A 17,500-nucleotide genomic window follows, 5' to 3' on the forward strand; every position below is an offset into this window, starting at 1 on the left:
TACTTAAGCTTTATGTTACCAACAAAGCCTGGGTGCACTGGCTTGATTATGTGTTATAATGTTTTATTCTCCGTGTCCTCATGGTGATTGTTTCATCCTTGTTTTAGTCTGTGAAATTATATTATATTTAAATATCTTTGAAATTGATTCTGCACCATCCATGTCATGCCATGCCCTTACATTTTTTTAGGTACACATTTAATAAAAATGTATTCTCTAAACTTATTTTATCAGATGTGAATATATACATTTCAAATGTCAACCCAAAAAAGTTATAAATAAGAAGTTAAATAAAACCTATGAAGCCTAAAAAAAAATTGCATGAAAACTAAATATATATACCACACGAAATACTATTAATTAGATTATAAATGATACTGGGTAATACTAAGATCTCACGGTGTGTTTGATATTCAGTAGGTGTTTTGCGTCTGCTGGGTGATTTGCTTCTGTTGTTTGCTCTGCAGTAACATGGTATGGTTTGAGGAGAACTGATTTCATTAAAGCGTGTATCCATGGATTGAGTCTGCGCTCGCAGTGCTTTGGGAGCCGTCATGATGTAGTTGTGCAGGAGACTGAAGGTGGTGATTTGTCATCCTGTGATGCATTTCATTTATTTTGCATTTATTTCAAGAGGCTTGGGCCCTCAGAGATCAGGGCTTTTCTGTTAGCGAGTTCAGCAGTGTGCAATAAACAGACAACAGAAACGCATCTGAGAAAGTAAAACCCAATGAATGAAATGCTGAAGAAGAAACAAATCTCTTGGTTTATTCACATTGACCTAGGGCCAGATTCATAAAGCCATTTAAGGATGCTGCAATTGTAGCCTTAAGTTCAGAATATTAAGGATTATTAACTTTTTGTTCTTATTTAAAACTAAGAATGAGCGTGATTTATGCAGATTTTTGTCTTGGCTTCAATTAATTAACAAAATTAGCTAAGCAACTTGTTGGGATTTTGCCTTCATATTCGTGTGAAAACCAGACATGTGCTAATCAATGGTAGCATTATAGTGTTTAAAGATGCCAGACATGCTTTAAAATATCTTAATAAACATGCTAATGTTGCTAGCATGACATAACAGCATGTTTCTACCATGTTTTAGAACATGACTAACATGTGATTGCATGTATTTGTCAATGTTTTTGTTTTGTTTGCTAAGTAAGTTAACATATTAGCACGTCCTAATCTATGTTTGACACTTTTTTTTACATTATTTAATTCATGATAGTATTTTAAAACACGGTAGGGTCATGTTCAGATAGTTAAAACAAGCTAGCAACATGCTAATTGATATTAGCAACATACTAGAAACCTGTTAGCAATGTGAAAACATGTTAGCAATATTAAACATGGTGGAAACATGTTATCATATTAAATATGCTATATGCTTGTTCATGCTGATAAGTTTGGTTACCATGCTCAAAATATGCTGGCAACATGCTAATTCATTATAGCAAGATGTTAAATATGGTAGGAAAATGAAACATGTCAACATCATGGTAATTAATATTAGCAGCATGCTTGAAACCGGTTAGAAACATGCTAGAAACTTGTTAGCAACATGTTAAAACATGTTAACCATTTGCTAGAAACGTATAATATTAAAAATGCTAACAACATACTCGTTCATGCAGGAATTTTGATAACATGAAAACATTGTATATTAGTATGCTAGCAGCATGTTTGGTGATATTAACAGCATGTTAGAAACACGTTACCACATATTAAACATGTTTGAAACATTTTAACACAATTAAATATGTTAGTAACATGTTAACAGCATGCTAACTGATATTAGCAACATGCTATAAACATGTTAGCTACATTGTAGAAACTTGTCAGCCACAGATTACACATGCTAGGAACATCTAAACATATCAGATGCTAGCAACATGCTTATTCATGCTGGAAACTTGATAACCTTGCTTGGAAAATTGTTGCAATATGCTAATTCATAATGGAAACATTTTAAACAAGGTATGTTAACATAACATGCAGACAGTATGCTAATTAATGTTGACAGCATGTTAGAAACATGTTAGCCACACATTAAACATGCTAGAAACATGTTAACATAATTAAATAAACATGCTAAAACATGTTAGCCATGATAAAACAAGTTATTAACGTCTTCCTAGCTTCTCAAAGTAACTTTTCAGACACATCTAGTTGGAATTCTTCAGCTGTTGTGCTTCATCTAAACTGATAACCATCTGAAAGCAGAGGCCTGATACTTGTAAAATAAAATATGAAATGGAAAATGTGATCCATGAAAAGTTATTTCACGATCGTATAAAAGGAAATGAAATTCCTCACATTCATCCACTGTTGGAAACACGTCCAGCCCATCTGTACATGCAGAACAGCCATTTTGTGACAGTGTGCCAATTAATGATTGCAACTTGTTAAACATGGTAAAAAATAGTTCAAATAGAGTTAAAACGTGTTAACAGCATGCTAATGTAATATTAGAAACACGCTAGAAACATGTTAGCTATGAATTACACATGCTGGAAACATGCCAACATATCAAATATGCTAGCAACATGCTCGTTCATGCTGGAAACCTGGTAAATTTGTTTGAAACATGCTAGGAACATGCTAATAGAGTTAAACATGCTAATTAAAATTGACAGCACACTAGAAACAAATTAGTTATGCCAGAAACATGTTAACATAAATATGTTAGCAACATGTTAAACATGGTAAGAACATGTTAACATAGAGGTAAACATGTTGGCAGTATGCTAATTCATATTGACAGCATGCTAGAAACATTAAACATGCTTGAAACATGTTAACACAATTAAATATGTTAGCAGCATACTTAAACATGCTAGCCTTGTGATTATTTATTAGCAACATTCTAGAAAAATGTTAGCCATGGATTACACATACTGGAAACATGCTAACATATCAAATATGCTAACAACATGATCATTCTTGCTGGAAAATTGGTAACTTTGTTTGAAATATGCTAGCAACATGTTGAATCATGATGGTAAAACATGTTAAACGCGGTAGGAACATGCTAACAGAGTTAAACATGCTAATTTATATTCACAGCACACAAAAAACAAACTAGTTATGCTAGAAACATGTTAACAAAAATAGGTTAGCAGCATGTTAACATAAAGGTAAACAGGCTGGCAGTATGCTAATTCATACTGACAGCATGCTAGAAACATGTTAGCCACACATTAAAATGCTAGAAACATGTCAACATATCAAATATGCTAACAACATACTCATTCATGCTGGAAACTTGGTAACTTTGTTTGAAATACACATTAAACATGCTAGAAACATGTAAACATAATTAAATAGGTTAGCAGTGATTAAACTATATGCTAGTATGCTAGTCTTGTGATTAAAAGCTACTTCTTCCTAGCTTCTCAAAGTAACTTTGAACCTTCAGACCTGGCTTTATCATCAAACTGTACACATCTAGTTAGAATTCTTCAGCTGTTGTGCTTCATCTAAACTGATAACCATCTGAAAGCAGAGGCCTGATACTTGTAAAATAAAATATTAAATGAAAAATGTGATCCATGAAAAGTTATTTCACGATCGTATAAAGCGTAATGAAATTCCTCACATTCATCCTCTGTTGTGAACAGGTTCAGCCCATCCGTGCATGCAGAACAGCCGTTTTGTGAAGCTCAGTTTGCCAATTAATGATTGCAACTTGTTAAACATGGTAAAAATAGTTAAAATAGATTTAAAGTGTGTTAACAGCATGCTAATTTAATATTAGCAACATGCTAGAAACATGTTAGCCATAGATTACACATGCTGGAAACATGACAACATATCAAATTTGCTAACAGCATGCTCATTCATGCTGGAAACTTAGTAACTTTGTTTGAAATATGCTAGCAACATGTTGAATCATGATGGTAAAACATGTTAAACATGGTAGTAACATGCTAGTTAAACATGCCCCTGCTAAAAAACCCAGCTTAAACCAGACTAGGCTGGTTGGCTGGTTTTAGCTGGTTGACCAGCCTGGTTTTAGAGGGGTTTTGGCAACTTCCAGGCTGGTTTCCAGCCATTTCCAGCCTGGTCTTAGCTGGTCAGGCTGGAAAATGACCAGCTAAATCCAGCTAAAACCAGCTTGACCAGCCTGGTTTAAGCTGGACATAGCTGGTTTTGGCTGGGCTCCCAGCCTGCTAGGCTGGTCAAGCTGGTTTTAGCTGGTCATCTCCCAGCCTAACCAGCTAAGACCAGGCTGGAAATGGCTGGAAACCAGCCTGGAAGTGGCCAAAACCCCTCTAAAACCAGCCTGGTTGACCAGCTAAAACCAGCCTAGGCAGGTTTAAGCTGGATTTTTCAGCAGGGGCTAATTAATATTCACAGCACACTAGAAACAAACTAGTTATGCTAGAAACATGTTAACAAAAATACATTAGCAGCATGTTAACATAAAGGTAAACAGGCTGACAGCATGCTAGAAACATGTTAGCCACACAATAAACATGCTAGAAACATGTTAATTACATAATTAAATAATTAAATATGTTAGCAGCATGCTAAAACATTCTAACCTTTGTCATTAAAAAAAGTTAACTTCTTCCTAGCTTCTCAAAGTAACTTTAAACCTTCAGACCTGGCTTTATCATCAAACTGTACACATCTAGTTGGAATTTTTCAGCTGTTGTGCTTCATCTAAACTGATAACCATCTGAAAGGCCTGATACTTGTAAAATAAAATATGAAATGAAAAATGTGATCCATGAAAAGTTATTTCACGATCGTATAAAGCGAAATGAAATTCCTCACATTCATCCACTGTTGGAAACACGTCCAGCCCATCCGTGCATGCAGAACAGCCGTTTCACAACACTTAGCTAGGTTAGCGTGAGCTCGCTTAAATAATGCATGAGCTGAGACCAGTTCTTACCACTTGCAAACATTTATGCATAACATTTATCCTTAATTGTATGAATAAGAGTTTAATGACTTTGATTTGGGCCTATTTTATGTGTAAACTGTCCTCCAGAGCTGGTTTTATAAGCGCCTCTCCTGGTCTTCAGGCCTCCAGCAGCAGTGAATAACAGCTGTACAGCATGGGGAATGCGGTGTTGGGGGAACTTAAGGAGAAATTAAAATAACGTTTGTTAGATGTTAGCATCAGTAGGATAGTCTCATGCTGTGGTCACACTTGAGTTTGTGCGTTCAAATGTGAAAATGGGCGGCATTGAACAAGACCATTAGACATTAAACTAAGCGAGCGATTGCTCCATGTTTTAAACTCCTGTCCAGAGAGGTCATGTTTTGATCATCGATTGGTCTCATGCAATCATGTGACGCGATTTCGCAGGTCAGAGGTCACCAAGCTCACCAAGCACAAAACTTGTCTCACAAGCTTGCGTTTCCGGTGTGTACGAATGGAAGTCTATGGGGAGAAACGTGCAGATGTAGGGCTATACACTCACCGGCCACTTTATTAGGTACGCCTGTCCAACTGCTCGTCAACACCAATGTCTAATCAGCCAATCACATGGCAGCAGCTCAATGCATTTAGGCATGTAGACATGGTCAAGACGATCTGCCGCATGTCAAACCGAGTGTGTGTTCATATGTTTGTTTGTGTGTGTACGTGTGTGTTCATGTATTAATGTGCATCTGTGTGTTTGCAGGCGAGTTCTGTAAGAACCTGACGGACTCACTGGAGAGCTCGTCCAGCACGCGTCTCATCTGGAGGACCTTCAAGCCTTTTCTGCAGGGAAAAATCCTTTACACACCTGACACCAACGTCACGCGCAGGATCATCAAAGAGGTACACACACACACACACACTCTATGTGCTCTATTTTAATGATCTAGGCACAAAGTCTAAAGCTCATGCTGCAAGAGCATTAAGGGCATGTCTGAATCCACTTCTGCTAAAATATAAGGATGGATAAATCAGCTCTGCGCCCGGCGCATGGTCTAACAGGGTTGTGCTTATTCTCTTAATGAGTTCTGGATGTGTTTTGAGCATAACGTGCATTAAACCAATCAGGGTCTCGTCTCTCAGTCCCTTTAAGAGTCAGTTGTGTCGCTCCATGGTGCATTTGCTATTTACATGGCGACTTAGTAAGTGTAAAAACTGAATGGTTTACTACAGAGAAAACAGTTAAACAGAGCATCTGCAGCACGAGGATAAAGAACGAGCCTCCTCCATTCTGCCTCTTTACTTTACTTTTACTCTTTACTCCTTTACTTTGGTGGAGTGAGGAAACGGTGGAAACTCCCTCCACTGAACACATCCATCCATAAGGCTGTCCGACTTCAGCTGGACAGCCTTAAAAATACTCCTATGATGATTTTGTTTTGAATGCTGCCATTCTTGTCCTCATGTTTACTCGGTCAGCGTGTGCAGACGTGAGTGTTGTTCAGCCGGGCGACTCCTGTTAGCTGCTTTCAGAGGAAACAGGAGCTTTTACTGCTGCCGGACGTGAAAATCACAGTGATTTGTTGCTGAAATGTCCAGCGGTGTCACCGTTTACTCAAGAGTTTGACCTTTAGTGCAGAAACACACACTGCTCCATCACTATCTACACTAGCTGTGTGTGTGTGTGTGTTTTCATTTTTGTATGTGTTTGCTTGTGTGTGTTTGTGCATTTGTGTGTGTGTGCGTGTGTGTGTGTGTGTTTGTGTGTGTGTGTGTGTATTTGTGTATTTGCTGTTTGTGAGTGTTTGTTATTGGTTTTGTGTTTCTGTGTTGTTTTGTGTGTTTGTATGTGTGTATTGAATTGGTTTTTGTGAGTGTGTTCGTGTGTGCGTGTGTATTTATGTGCATGTTTGTCTGTGCATGTGTGTGTGTGTGTATGTGTGTGGTTTTGTGTGTGTGTGTGGTTTTGTGTGTGTGCATGGGTGTTTGCGTGAATGTGTGTGTTCATTTTTGTGTGTGTTTGTTTTTGTGTTTCTGTGCTTCGTTTTGTGTGTGTGTGTGTGTGTGTGTGTGTGTGTGTGTGTGTTGTATGGATTTTTGTGAGCGCATTTGTGTGTACGTCTACATGTGTGTGTGGTTTTGTGTGTGTGTGTGTGTGTGTGTGTGTGTGGGTTTGTGTGTGTGTGTGTTTGTGTGTGTGTGTGTGCATTTGTGTATTTGCTGTTTGTGAGTGTTTGTTATTGGTTTTGTGTTTCTGTGTTTTTTTTGTGTGTTTGTATGTGTGTATTGAATTGGTTTTTGTGTGTGTGTGCGTGTGAATTTATGTGCATGTTTGTCTGTGCATGTGTGTGTGTGTGTCTTTTTGTTTTTCTGTGTGTGCATGTGCTTGTGTATGTGTGTTTATATGTGTGTGTGTGTGAGTGTGTGTGTGTGTGTGTGGTTTTGTGTGTTCATGTGTGTTTGCGCGAATGTGTGTGTTCATTTTTGTGTGTGTTTGTTTTTGTGTTTCTGTGCTTCGTTTTGTGTGTGTGTGTGTGTGTGTGTGTGTGTGTGTGTGTTGTATGGATTTTTGTGAGCACGTTTGTGTGTACGTCTACATGTGTGTGGGGTTTTGTGTGTGTGTGTGCACATCTGTGCAATTCTGTGTGTTTGCGTGTGTGTGTGTGCATGTGTTTGTGTGTGTTTGGTTTTGTGTGTTTTTGTTTTTGTATGTGTTTGTGTGTGTTTGTTTGTGTGTGTTTGTGTATGCGTGTGTGTGTGTTTCTGAGTGTTTGTAACCTACTAGGACCCAAATGTACACAGTGTATAATGTCACCTGTGTGTGTGTGTGTGCGTGCGTGTGTATGTCTGCAGGCTAACCGCACCTTCGATGCTCTGGCTAAAGCTGGTGATCTGGCAGACTGGTGGCTGCAGAATAAAGACTCTCTCTGGAGTTTCTTCAGCAGCGGCGCTCAGATCAACACACTCAGGGTGAGCCACAGTCATTTCATTCATTATAAATCTGTCATGAGTACAAATGCATTTATTTTATTACCATTAGCCATCATGGGCGAGGGGGTCCCGTAATGTTTCGCGATCACATAATAATTACACAACAAATCAAAACACAAATAAAGCACACAAACAATTACACAACACATATGAAATAACATCAAAACAACAACATTGACGGAAGAGGACAAAACCACCACAAGATTATCAAGGAGCAAACAGGAAAACAGAACAACATCTACAGATCAACACAAAACACATGCATTCATTCATTTTTCTTCGGCTTAGCTCCTTTATTCATCAGTGGTTGCCACTGCAGAATGAACCTGCAACTATTTCAGCAATGTTTAATGCAGCTGATGCTTTTCAGCTGCAACCCAGTACTGGGAAACACCCATGCACACTCATTCACACACTACGGCCAATTTAGCTTACCCAATTCCCCGATAGCGCATGTGTTTGGACTGTGGGGGAAACTGGAGCACCCTGAGGAAACCCACGCCAACACGGGGAGAACATGCAAACTCCACACAGAAACGCCAACTGAGCCAGCCGGGACTCAAACCAGCGACCTTTTATTGCTATAGGTGAATTGAATAAGCTAAATTGTCCATAGTGTATGAGTGTGAATGCAAGAGTTTATTGGTGTTTTCCAGTTATGGGTTGTGGCTGGAAGGGCATCAGCTTTTGCAGGATAAGTTGGCGGTTCATTCCACTGTGGCGACCCCTGATTAATAAAGGGACTAAGCCAAAAATAAAATGATTGAATGAATATTAATAATAATAACAAAAAATCTGAATCACTTTGAAAACAACCTGATTAGAGTTGGAAATATATATATATACGTGTGTGTGTGTGTGTGTGTGTGTGTGTGTGTGTGTGTGTGTGTGTGTGTGTGTGTGTGTGTGTGTGTGTGTGTGTGTGTGTGTAATGAATAAATAAAATAAATCTTGTTAACTTGTTTTTTTCTGTGAAAATAAATCATAATTGCTATGTTGCCAATAAACTAATATTTCAATATTATTGGTAAAAAAAAATATATATTTCACAATTATTTAATAAAAATATTAAAAATCATAAATAAAATATAAAATACATATAAAATATTGCAATTTATGTATAATGTGTATATGTATTTATGCAACTCTAATCAGGCTGTTTTCAATGAGATCCTGATTGTTTTACTTTAAAGATATCAGATTTATTCGCCCCCGTTGATTTATTTATTTTCTTTAATTTCCCAAATGATGTTGAACAGAGCAAAAAAAAAAATCACAGTATGTCTGACAATATTTTCTTCTTCTGGAGAAAGTCTTATTTGTTTTATTTCTGCTAGAATAAAAGCAGTTTTTAATTTTTTAAACACCATTTAAGGACAATATATTAGCTCCTTTAAGCTATATTTTTCCCCAATAGTCTACAGAACAAACTATCATCATACAATGACTTGCCTAATTACCCTAACCTGCCTAGTTACCCTAATTACCCTAGTGAAGCTTTTAAATGTGACTTTAAGCTGTATAGAAGTGTCTTGAAGAATATCTAGTCTAATATTATTTACTGTCATCATGACAGAGAAAATAAATCAGTTATTAGAGATGAATTATTAACACTATTATGATTAGAGATGTGTTGAAGAAATCTGCTCACCGTTAAACAGAAATTGGGGGAAAAAATAAACAGGGGTGCTAATAATTCTAACTTCAACTGTGTATTATATATTATAATATCACAACACGCTGATTTAAACATGGGATTGTAAACATCAATAAATTAAGTTGTGTTTTCTTATAAAAAGCATTCCAAAAAATCCTTATTGACATTGCATGTGCATTTGGCTATTAAAAACTAAAAGCATGCATGCATGTAGTGCCAAAAGAGCAAATGTGTTTTGCGTGACCTGCATGCTGGAGCGAGCAGTAGGTGACGGGATCAACACGTATCTGAATGGTAATCTAACACTGCTGCTTCACACAGATCTATCACTGTTCAGTCTGCAGGGCTTTTCTCCGGAGATCCGCAGTGTTCATCTGAGTGCACACCGAGTTTAATGTGCTGTGAAGTAATGACCAGCGAGCGACGGCTAATCTCCTGCATGCACTGAGGGAAAAGCATGTTTCTCACTCTTGTTTCTAGACTAAATGTCCACAAATTCTTAAATCAAGAAGCATTTTCTAGACGAGACACAAATATTGTGTTGCTTTCAGAAATAACGGGTCAAAATGAAGAGAGTTTTACCTTAAAACAAGCAAAATAGTCTGACAATGAGGTAAGAAAAATGGTCTTGTTTTGTATTTGAACATTATTTTGCTTCTTTTAAGGAAAATCTCACTTAGTTTTGACTCAATATTTCTGAAAATGCTTCTTGATTTAAGAACTTTCTGATATTTGGACTAGAAACAAGACAAGTTATTCTAAGTAAGGAAAGCACTTCACTTTTTTTCTACAGTAGCTAAAGTGTATTAATAGATGCTTCCCTGAAGGGTGGAAACTGATCGCAAATGTGCGAAGAGCCGCTGAGCTCTACAGGAGTCCATGAAGGTCTGCTAGATGAAGGTGCAGAATTAACTGAAGCGTACGGAGCAAACAGCCGTCCTTGATGAAGTAAGCAGGCGTGTGGGAGCACCGTGCTGTGGGTAATGAAGTCCTGTGGAGATCCCGCACCCGTGTCCATTACACAGTGGAGAGGGTGAAACTCATTCTTCACACTGCAGAGTCTGTGATCATTAAACCCGCTGCTGACGGCTGCTTTTGCTGCTTACACACAGCGAGTGGGCTTTACAAGAGACCTTATCATCAACAAGAGCACGATGACCACTTTAATCACTCCAAATGTCTCACGTTTCGAATTAGAACCAGTCTGAAAGTCCAGTAGCTCCTCCTATTCACCTGTAGCCCCGCCCCTTCACCAGTAGTTCCTCCCCTTCTCCATTATCCAAAGGACAATTTATCCTCGCCCTAACCATTAGCTCCTCCCCTTTACCAGTAGCTCCTCCCTTTCACTAGTAGCTTCTCTCCTCCACCAGTAGCTTCTCTCCTTCATCAGTAGCTCCTCCCTTTTATCATTAGCTCCTCCCCTTCACCAGTATCTGAATAATAGTAACTCCTCTATTTGTAGCTCCACCCCTTTGCCAGTATCTGAATAATAGTAGCTCCTCCTAATTCACAGTATCTGATGGAGAGTTGCTCCTCCCCTTCAGCTGTAGCTCCTCACCTTCAGCTGCATCTGAATAATAGTAGCTCCTCCCCTTCACCAATAGATCCACCTCTTCACAGTAACTCTTCTCTTTCACCAGTACATCCTCTCCATCAGCAGAAGCTCCTCCCCTTCATCGGTATTTGAATCGGTGGCTCCTCCCCTTCACCATTAGCTTCTCCTCTACACCAGTAGCTCCTCCCCTTTATCAATAGCCCCTCCGTTTCACCAGTAACATCTTGCCTTCACCAGTCGCTTCTCCCCTTCATCAGTAGCTCCTCCCAAATCTCTAGTACTGAAGAAGAGTAGCTCCTCCCTTTGAACTGTAGCTTCTCCCCTTCAGCTATCTGAATAATAGTAGCTCCTCCCATTCACCAAAGCTCCTCTCTTGCCCTAGTAAGTCCTCCCGATCAGCAGAAGCTCCTCCCCTTCATTAGTATCTGAATGAGTGGCTCCTCCCCTTCATCAGTAGCTCCTCCCCTTTACCCTAGTTCCTCGCCTTCATAAGTAGCTCCCCCAAGTCACCAGAATCTAAATGTGTAGCTCCTCCCCTTCAGCAGTAACTCCCCCTTCATCAGTAATGTAGAGTGGCTCCTCCTCTTCATAAGTAGCTCCTCCCAGTTAACCAGTATCTGAATGAGAGTAACTCCTCCTCTTCATCGTTATCTGAATGAGTGGCTCCTCCCCTTCACAAGTAGCTCCTCCCGGTTCACCAGTATCTGAAGGAGAGTAGCTCCTCCCTTTCAGCAGTAGCTCCTCCCCTTCACCAGTATCTGAAGGATAGTAGCTCCTCCTTGTCAGCAGTAGCTCCTCCCCTCTACCCTAGTTCCTCGCCTTCATCAGTAGCTCCTCCCAATTCACCAGAATCTGAATGAGTAGCCCCTCCCCTTCAGCAGTAACTCCTCCCTTTCATCAGTAATGTAATGAGTGGCTCCTCCTCTTCATTAGTAGCTACTCCCAGTTAACCAGTATCTAAATGAGAGTAGCTCCTCCCCTTCAGCAGTAAATCATCCTCTTCATCGTTATCTGAATGAGTGGCTCCTCCCTTTCACAAGTAGCTCCTCCTAGTTCACCAGCATCTGAAGGAGAGTAGCTCCTCCCTTTTAGCAGTAGCTCTCAGCAGTAGCTCCTCCCCTTCACCAGTATTTGAATGATAGCAGCTCCTCCCTGTCAGCAGTAGCTCCTCCTCTTCACTAGTATCTGAATGATAGCAGCTCCTCCCTGTCAGCAGTAGCTCCTCCTCTTCACTAGTATCTGAATGATAGCAGCTCCTCCCTGTCAGCAGTAGCTCCTCCTCTTCACTAGTATCTGAATGATAGCAGCTCCTCCCTGTCAGCAGTAGCTCCTCTTCATCAGTATCTGATTGAGAGTAGCTCCTCTCCATTTGGAAGTAGCCCCTCCCCTTCGCTAGTAGCTCCTCCCCTCATGCTACATTATTTGGGTATTTAAAGTGCACCTATTCTGTTTGAATGTTCAGTCTGATTGCTCTACTTATGACTTATGACTTATACGTATGTGGTTAGGTATACACCCATGGTCTCGTCCTGGGTCTTGATTTAGTCTGGACTGTAATATTGGTGCATTCACAGCCTCTTGTGCCTCATCTGGAGCTGTTATTTCATTGTTGTCAGCTGTACGAATGTCTCCACACTTATCACACATGCATCAGCTCCTATAGCGCTCTGAAAAGTGCTGTCTGACCTATTTTCAGTCGTGCAGTCAGTCCGCTGCTCCTGCACACACTTCTTCTGTAGTTTGTCTCGATTTAGTTTTTTGATAGTAGTCTTTATTGATTTTTTTTTTTACATTCTTGAGCATTCAAAATTTGTCATGCATGACATTTTTTAACCAAATGTGAACGAGCTGAGTTTGTCTCCGTTTTTACTCTGTCAGTGTCCTTTATTTATTTATTTATTTATTTAGCATCTTCTGGACTCCCCTGCGGGTTTACATCTCTATCTGTGCTGCTCTTTTTTTCCTCCAATGTGTGTGTGTGTGTGTGTCTCATGGGAGCTCTGTTTGGTGACTTGTCGCTCACTTGGCATTTCACGAGTTTGCAAATCAGCATGCCTTGCTTATTTCCCTCTCAATGGGTCTCGGCTAATGTCAAGCGCTCATTTGAAAGTCTTTTGGCTCCATATTCCAGCCTCTAAACACTGGCGAATGTGTGTGAATGGATGCTTGCATGCATTTATACTTGTATTGCTATAGTATTGCTGTACACTAAACTCTTTAAAATCATATGAAGGGGGTTTGACCATTTTAACATCAAGAAAAACCTAAGCGAAGTGTGTTTGTTCTTTTAATCGTGAAGTTTGGGGGGTTTTGGACCCCAAATGACCCTAGTGACCCCAACATTAGGAGGCTATTGGAAGGAACTGGAAAAGACAGTTTCACCCAAATATCAACCTCCCACTCTAGATTGTAAAGCTGAAACCAAAGTAACTGAAACTGCAGTTCATAGACTGGCCACTGGGGGCAGGCTCCAACAGAGCAAATTTCCATAGACTTAAAAATGCTCAACTTTTCTGCTAAAAAAAGGTGTTTACAGTCTGGTACACAAATGATTTTGATGTAAATAGCTAATAATACCCTTTATAACAACTGTGAGGGGGTGCATTTTGAATTAGGTTTGAAGATTGAGATTAAAAGTATGTGCTGTATTTTAGAGGTGTAGTGAAGGTGGCTCATTTTTGACCCAAAGGATGAATAACGTATACCAAATTATAGACAACAGGAGGGTTAAAGGCTATTGGAAGGAATTAGGAAAGACTGTTAAGTGTCACCCAAACATCAATTTTCCACTCTACATTGTGAAGCTGAAACGAAAGTAACTGAAACTGCAATTCCTTGACTGGCCACTGGGGGCTGGCTCCAAAACAGAGCAAATTTCCATAGAATTCCATGTTAAAATGCTTAACTTTACTGTAAAAAAAGGTGTTTACAGTCTTGTACAAACATTTTTTTGGTGTATATAGCTAATTTGACTCTTTATGACAACTGTGAGGGGATGAATTTTGAATTAATTTTGAGAATTGAGAATAAAAGTATGTGCTTTATTTTAGAGGTTTATTGAAGGCGGAAGGAATTTGGAAAAACAGTAAGTTTGACCCAAACATTAACCTCCTCCCGCTCTACATTGTGAAACTAAAACGAAAGTAACTGAAACTGCAATTTATCGACTGGCCACTGGGGGCTAGCTCCAAGACAGGGCAAATTTCCATTGACTCCCTTATTAAACGCCCAACTTTACTGCAGGAATTCGGTGTTAACAGCCTGGTACAAAAAATGGATTTGGTGTATATAGCTAATATTACCCTTGATGACTACTGTGACAAGGGTGAAATTTGAATTAATTTTGAGGATTTATATTAAATGTATCTACTTTATTTTAGAGGTTTAGCAGAATTATAGACAACTGGAGGAAGGGCTAAGGGCTGTTGGAAGGAATTGGGAAAGACAGTAAGTTTCACTTAAACATCACCCTCTCACTCACGTTGTGAAGCTAAAGCGAAAGTACCTGAAACTGCAATTCATAAACTGGCCACTGGGGGCTGGCTTCAAAACTTTCAAATTTCCATAGACTCCCATGTTAAAATGGTCAAAAGAATTATAGACAACAGGAAGGTTAAGAGCTATTGGGAAGGACACCAAGTTTCATCCTGCAGTCTATGACAAACGTTATTCTAAATCTAAGAAAAATGCAAGGAAAACGTATACCACACATACACAATCATTAAACATTTATAAAAATCTTTACCCTGACCGAAGGTTTACAATGTTCAGCTTTCAGCGATCTAAAATTGTGTATGGAAGAAAAAGCTGCGGTTTTGAAAATGCCGGTGTTCGTGTCCTGCTCCAGCTCATCTGTAATTATCCGGTAACCCTTGAACACCTTCATTAGCAGGTTCAGGTGTGTTTAATTGGGGTTGTAGGAGGAATCTGAAGGACGGTTTCTCTCTTGGAGCTGGGTTGGAGACCTCTAGACTAACAGACTAATGCATCTGACCTTTACCAGAAATAAAGCGACATCCCATGCAGTCAGAGGTCTCGATAGGTGCCAGACAATGATCCTCAACATCCACAATATATTGGTCGCAGTTGTAGCGGGAACTCACAGCGCTTCATATGCAGTATTTCATCAGGAAGTGCTTTATTAGTGAGTGGAGGAAGTTCAGTGTCTGTTATTGTTATGATGATTGAGAATGACTGAGAGTCACAGCCAGTGTGTGTGTGTGTGTGTGCGTGCATGTGTGTGTGAGAGTTTATTGCCCCTCCTCACTGATAGGGTGCATCAAAGGAGAAGGTAATTATGTGTAAGTGCAGGATCATTTTCATGAGCAGCAGGAAAGGGATTAACCAGCGGCGTACCTTCAGCTGATCCCCCATCACTCCATCCCTCCATCGCCCCCATTACTGCAGAGTCACTTTAAATGAGCTTATGAGAGGAGCAGGAAGACAGACGAGTGCGGATGAATGGATAGAGGAGGACGAATGTGAACTTTGTTTTGAGTTTTTCATTACCCTTTGCGGGACCTTTGAGGCCGTGACACATCAAGCAGATGAATGGCTGTTGTTAAAGGTCTCGTGAAGTGCTGTGAAATGTGCATTTTTGCTCAATGTGTGACGTCATTTCAACTTGAACATGGAGAAGGTGGGGCATAAAGTAGCCCCTCCCCCTTAAAAATCAGCCAGTAGTGTATTGTTTTGTCACAGCTCTGCCGGTGAGAGTGGTTGAGCTCAAGTGCATCAAATAAAGGGGGCGGGGCTTGACAGACACTACAAAGCATATGATTGGTCAAGATTTGACTAGATACTTAACGTTACATTAATTCATTTATCCAAAGCGACTAACAAGTGAGGATAAAAGAAGCAGTGGTAGTCTCTTCTCAAATGTTTTTGTTAAGTGGTACGGTACGGGTCGGTTTGCTTTTTTTTTTTGTTGCCATTTTCATTGTTAAAAGGTACCAAAAAACGAATCATACCATACCACTTTCCAAAGGTGTACTTAGCACAACAAAAGAGTACCAAAAGGTGGTTTACAGAGAAATGTCACTAGCACATGCACAAGCCATGAGAATTAAAAGAGGAAGTGCCATTTTTAAATAGACAGCCGAGACATTACATCATGATAATATATACATATAATAACAAGTCATGGTCAAGCTGAGCTCAAACTAACCTTGTTGTTGTCTTGATGAACAGCCACTAAGCTAAGAAGAAAAGAGTCTGTCGTATGTCCTGTTGTTGTTTGCGAGGCTGCCTCAAAGCGTGAGTGGTTTCACTTTCTCCAGAGAGCTCACATGCTCTCGCCGTGTGTCAATATTTGAAATAACGAGCTTGAGCTGATGATAATAACCAGCGCATGATTATTGAAGTGGTTTTACCATCCTTTGCTTGAAGTCAAGCACATCAAATGAATAGCAAATGAGAAGGTGGGGCAGGGCTTGTCAGACACTACAGAGCATCTGATTGGTCGAGATTTGACTAGAAACTGAACATTTACATTACATGTATCCATTTAGCAGATGCTTTTATCCAAAGTGACTAACAACAAGTAAGGATAAAACAAGCAGTAGTGGTATCATCTTAAATGTTTTTGTTATGTGGTCCTCATGGGTCGGTTTGCTTTTTTTTCCATTTTCATTGTCAAAAGCTACCAAAAAACGAACCATACCATACCACTTTCCAAAGGTCTACCTAGCACAACAAAAGAGTACCAAAAGGCGGAGCTAGACGCGCAGCTGAGCGCTACTGGTTTACAGAGAAATATCACTAGCACATGCACAAGCCATGAGAATTAAAAGAGGAAGTGCCATTTTTAAATACAAAGCCGAGACATTACATCATGATAATATATACATATAATAACAAGTCATGGTCAAGCTGAGCTCAAACTAACCTTGTCGTTGTCTTGATGAACAGCCACAAAGCTAAGAAGAAAAGAGTCTGCCGTATGTCCTGTTGTTGTTTGCGAGGCTGCCTCAAAGCGTGAGTGGTTTCACTTTCTCCAGAGAGCTCACATGCTCTCGCCGTGTGTCTATATTTGAAATAACGAGCTTGAGCTGATGATAATAACCAGCGCATGATTATTGAAGTGGTTTTACCGTCCTTTGCTTGAAGTCAAGCACATATAGTGAAGACAGGGGCAGGGCATTTCAGACACTAGAGAGCATCTGATTGGTCGAGATTTGACTAGATACTGAACATTTACATTACATTTATGCATTTAGCAGGTGCTTTTATCCAAACTGACTAACAAGTAAGAATAAAACAAGCAGTAGTAGTCTCATCTCAAATCTTTTTGTTAAGTGGTACAGTATGAGTCTGTACGCTTCTGTGTCTGTTTTCACTGTCAAAAGGTACAAAAAAAAGTCCACCGTACCGTATCACTTTCCAAAGGGTACCTAAGACAACAAAAGGGTACAAA

General features: G+C 39.6%; 1 protein-coding gene across 2 annotated transcripts in view; it reads left to right on the forward strand.

Moving 5' to 3' along the window:
* LOC101883122 (phospholipid-transporting ATPase ABCA1) overlaps positions 1–17,500 on the forward strand; it is a 157,656-nt gene that overhangs the window by 52,803 nt on the left and 87,353 nt on the right. For both annotated transcript variants that reach the window (XM_073907702.1, XM_073907701.1), the window contains exons 10-11: positions 5,646–5,785; positions 7,736–7,852. In XM_073907702.1, the coding sequence (XP_073763803.1) occupies positions 5,646–5,785; positions 7,736–7,852 (257 nt within the window). The remainder of the gene's footprint in view (positions 1–5,645; positions 5,786–7,735; positions 7,853–17,500) is intronic.

This window comes from Danio rerio, chromosome 7, assembly GCF_049306965.1.
Source record: "Danio rerio strain Tuebingen ecotype United States chromosome 7, GRCz12tu, whole genome shotgun sequence".
In the NCBI taxonomy this organism is placed as follows: Eukaryota; Metazoa; Chordata; class Actinopteri; order Cypriniformes; family Danionidae; genus Danio; species Danio rerio.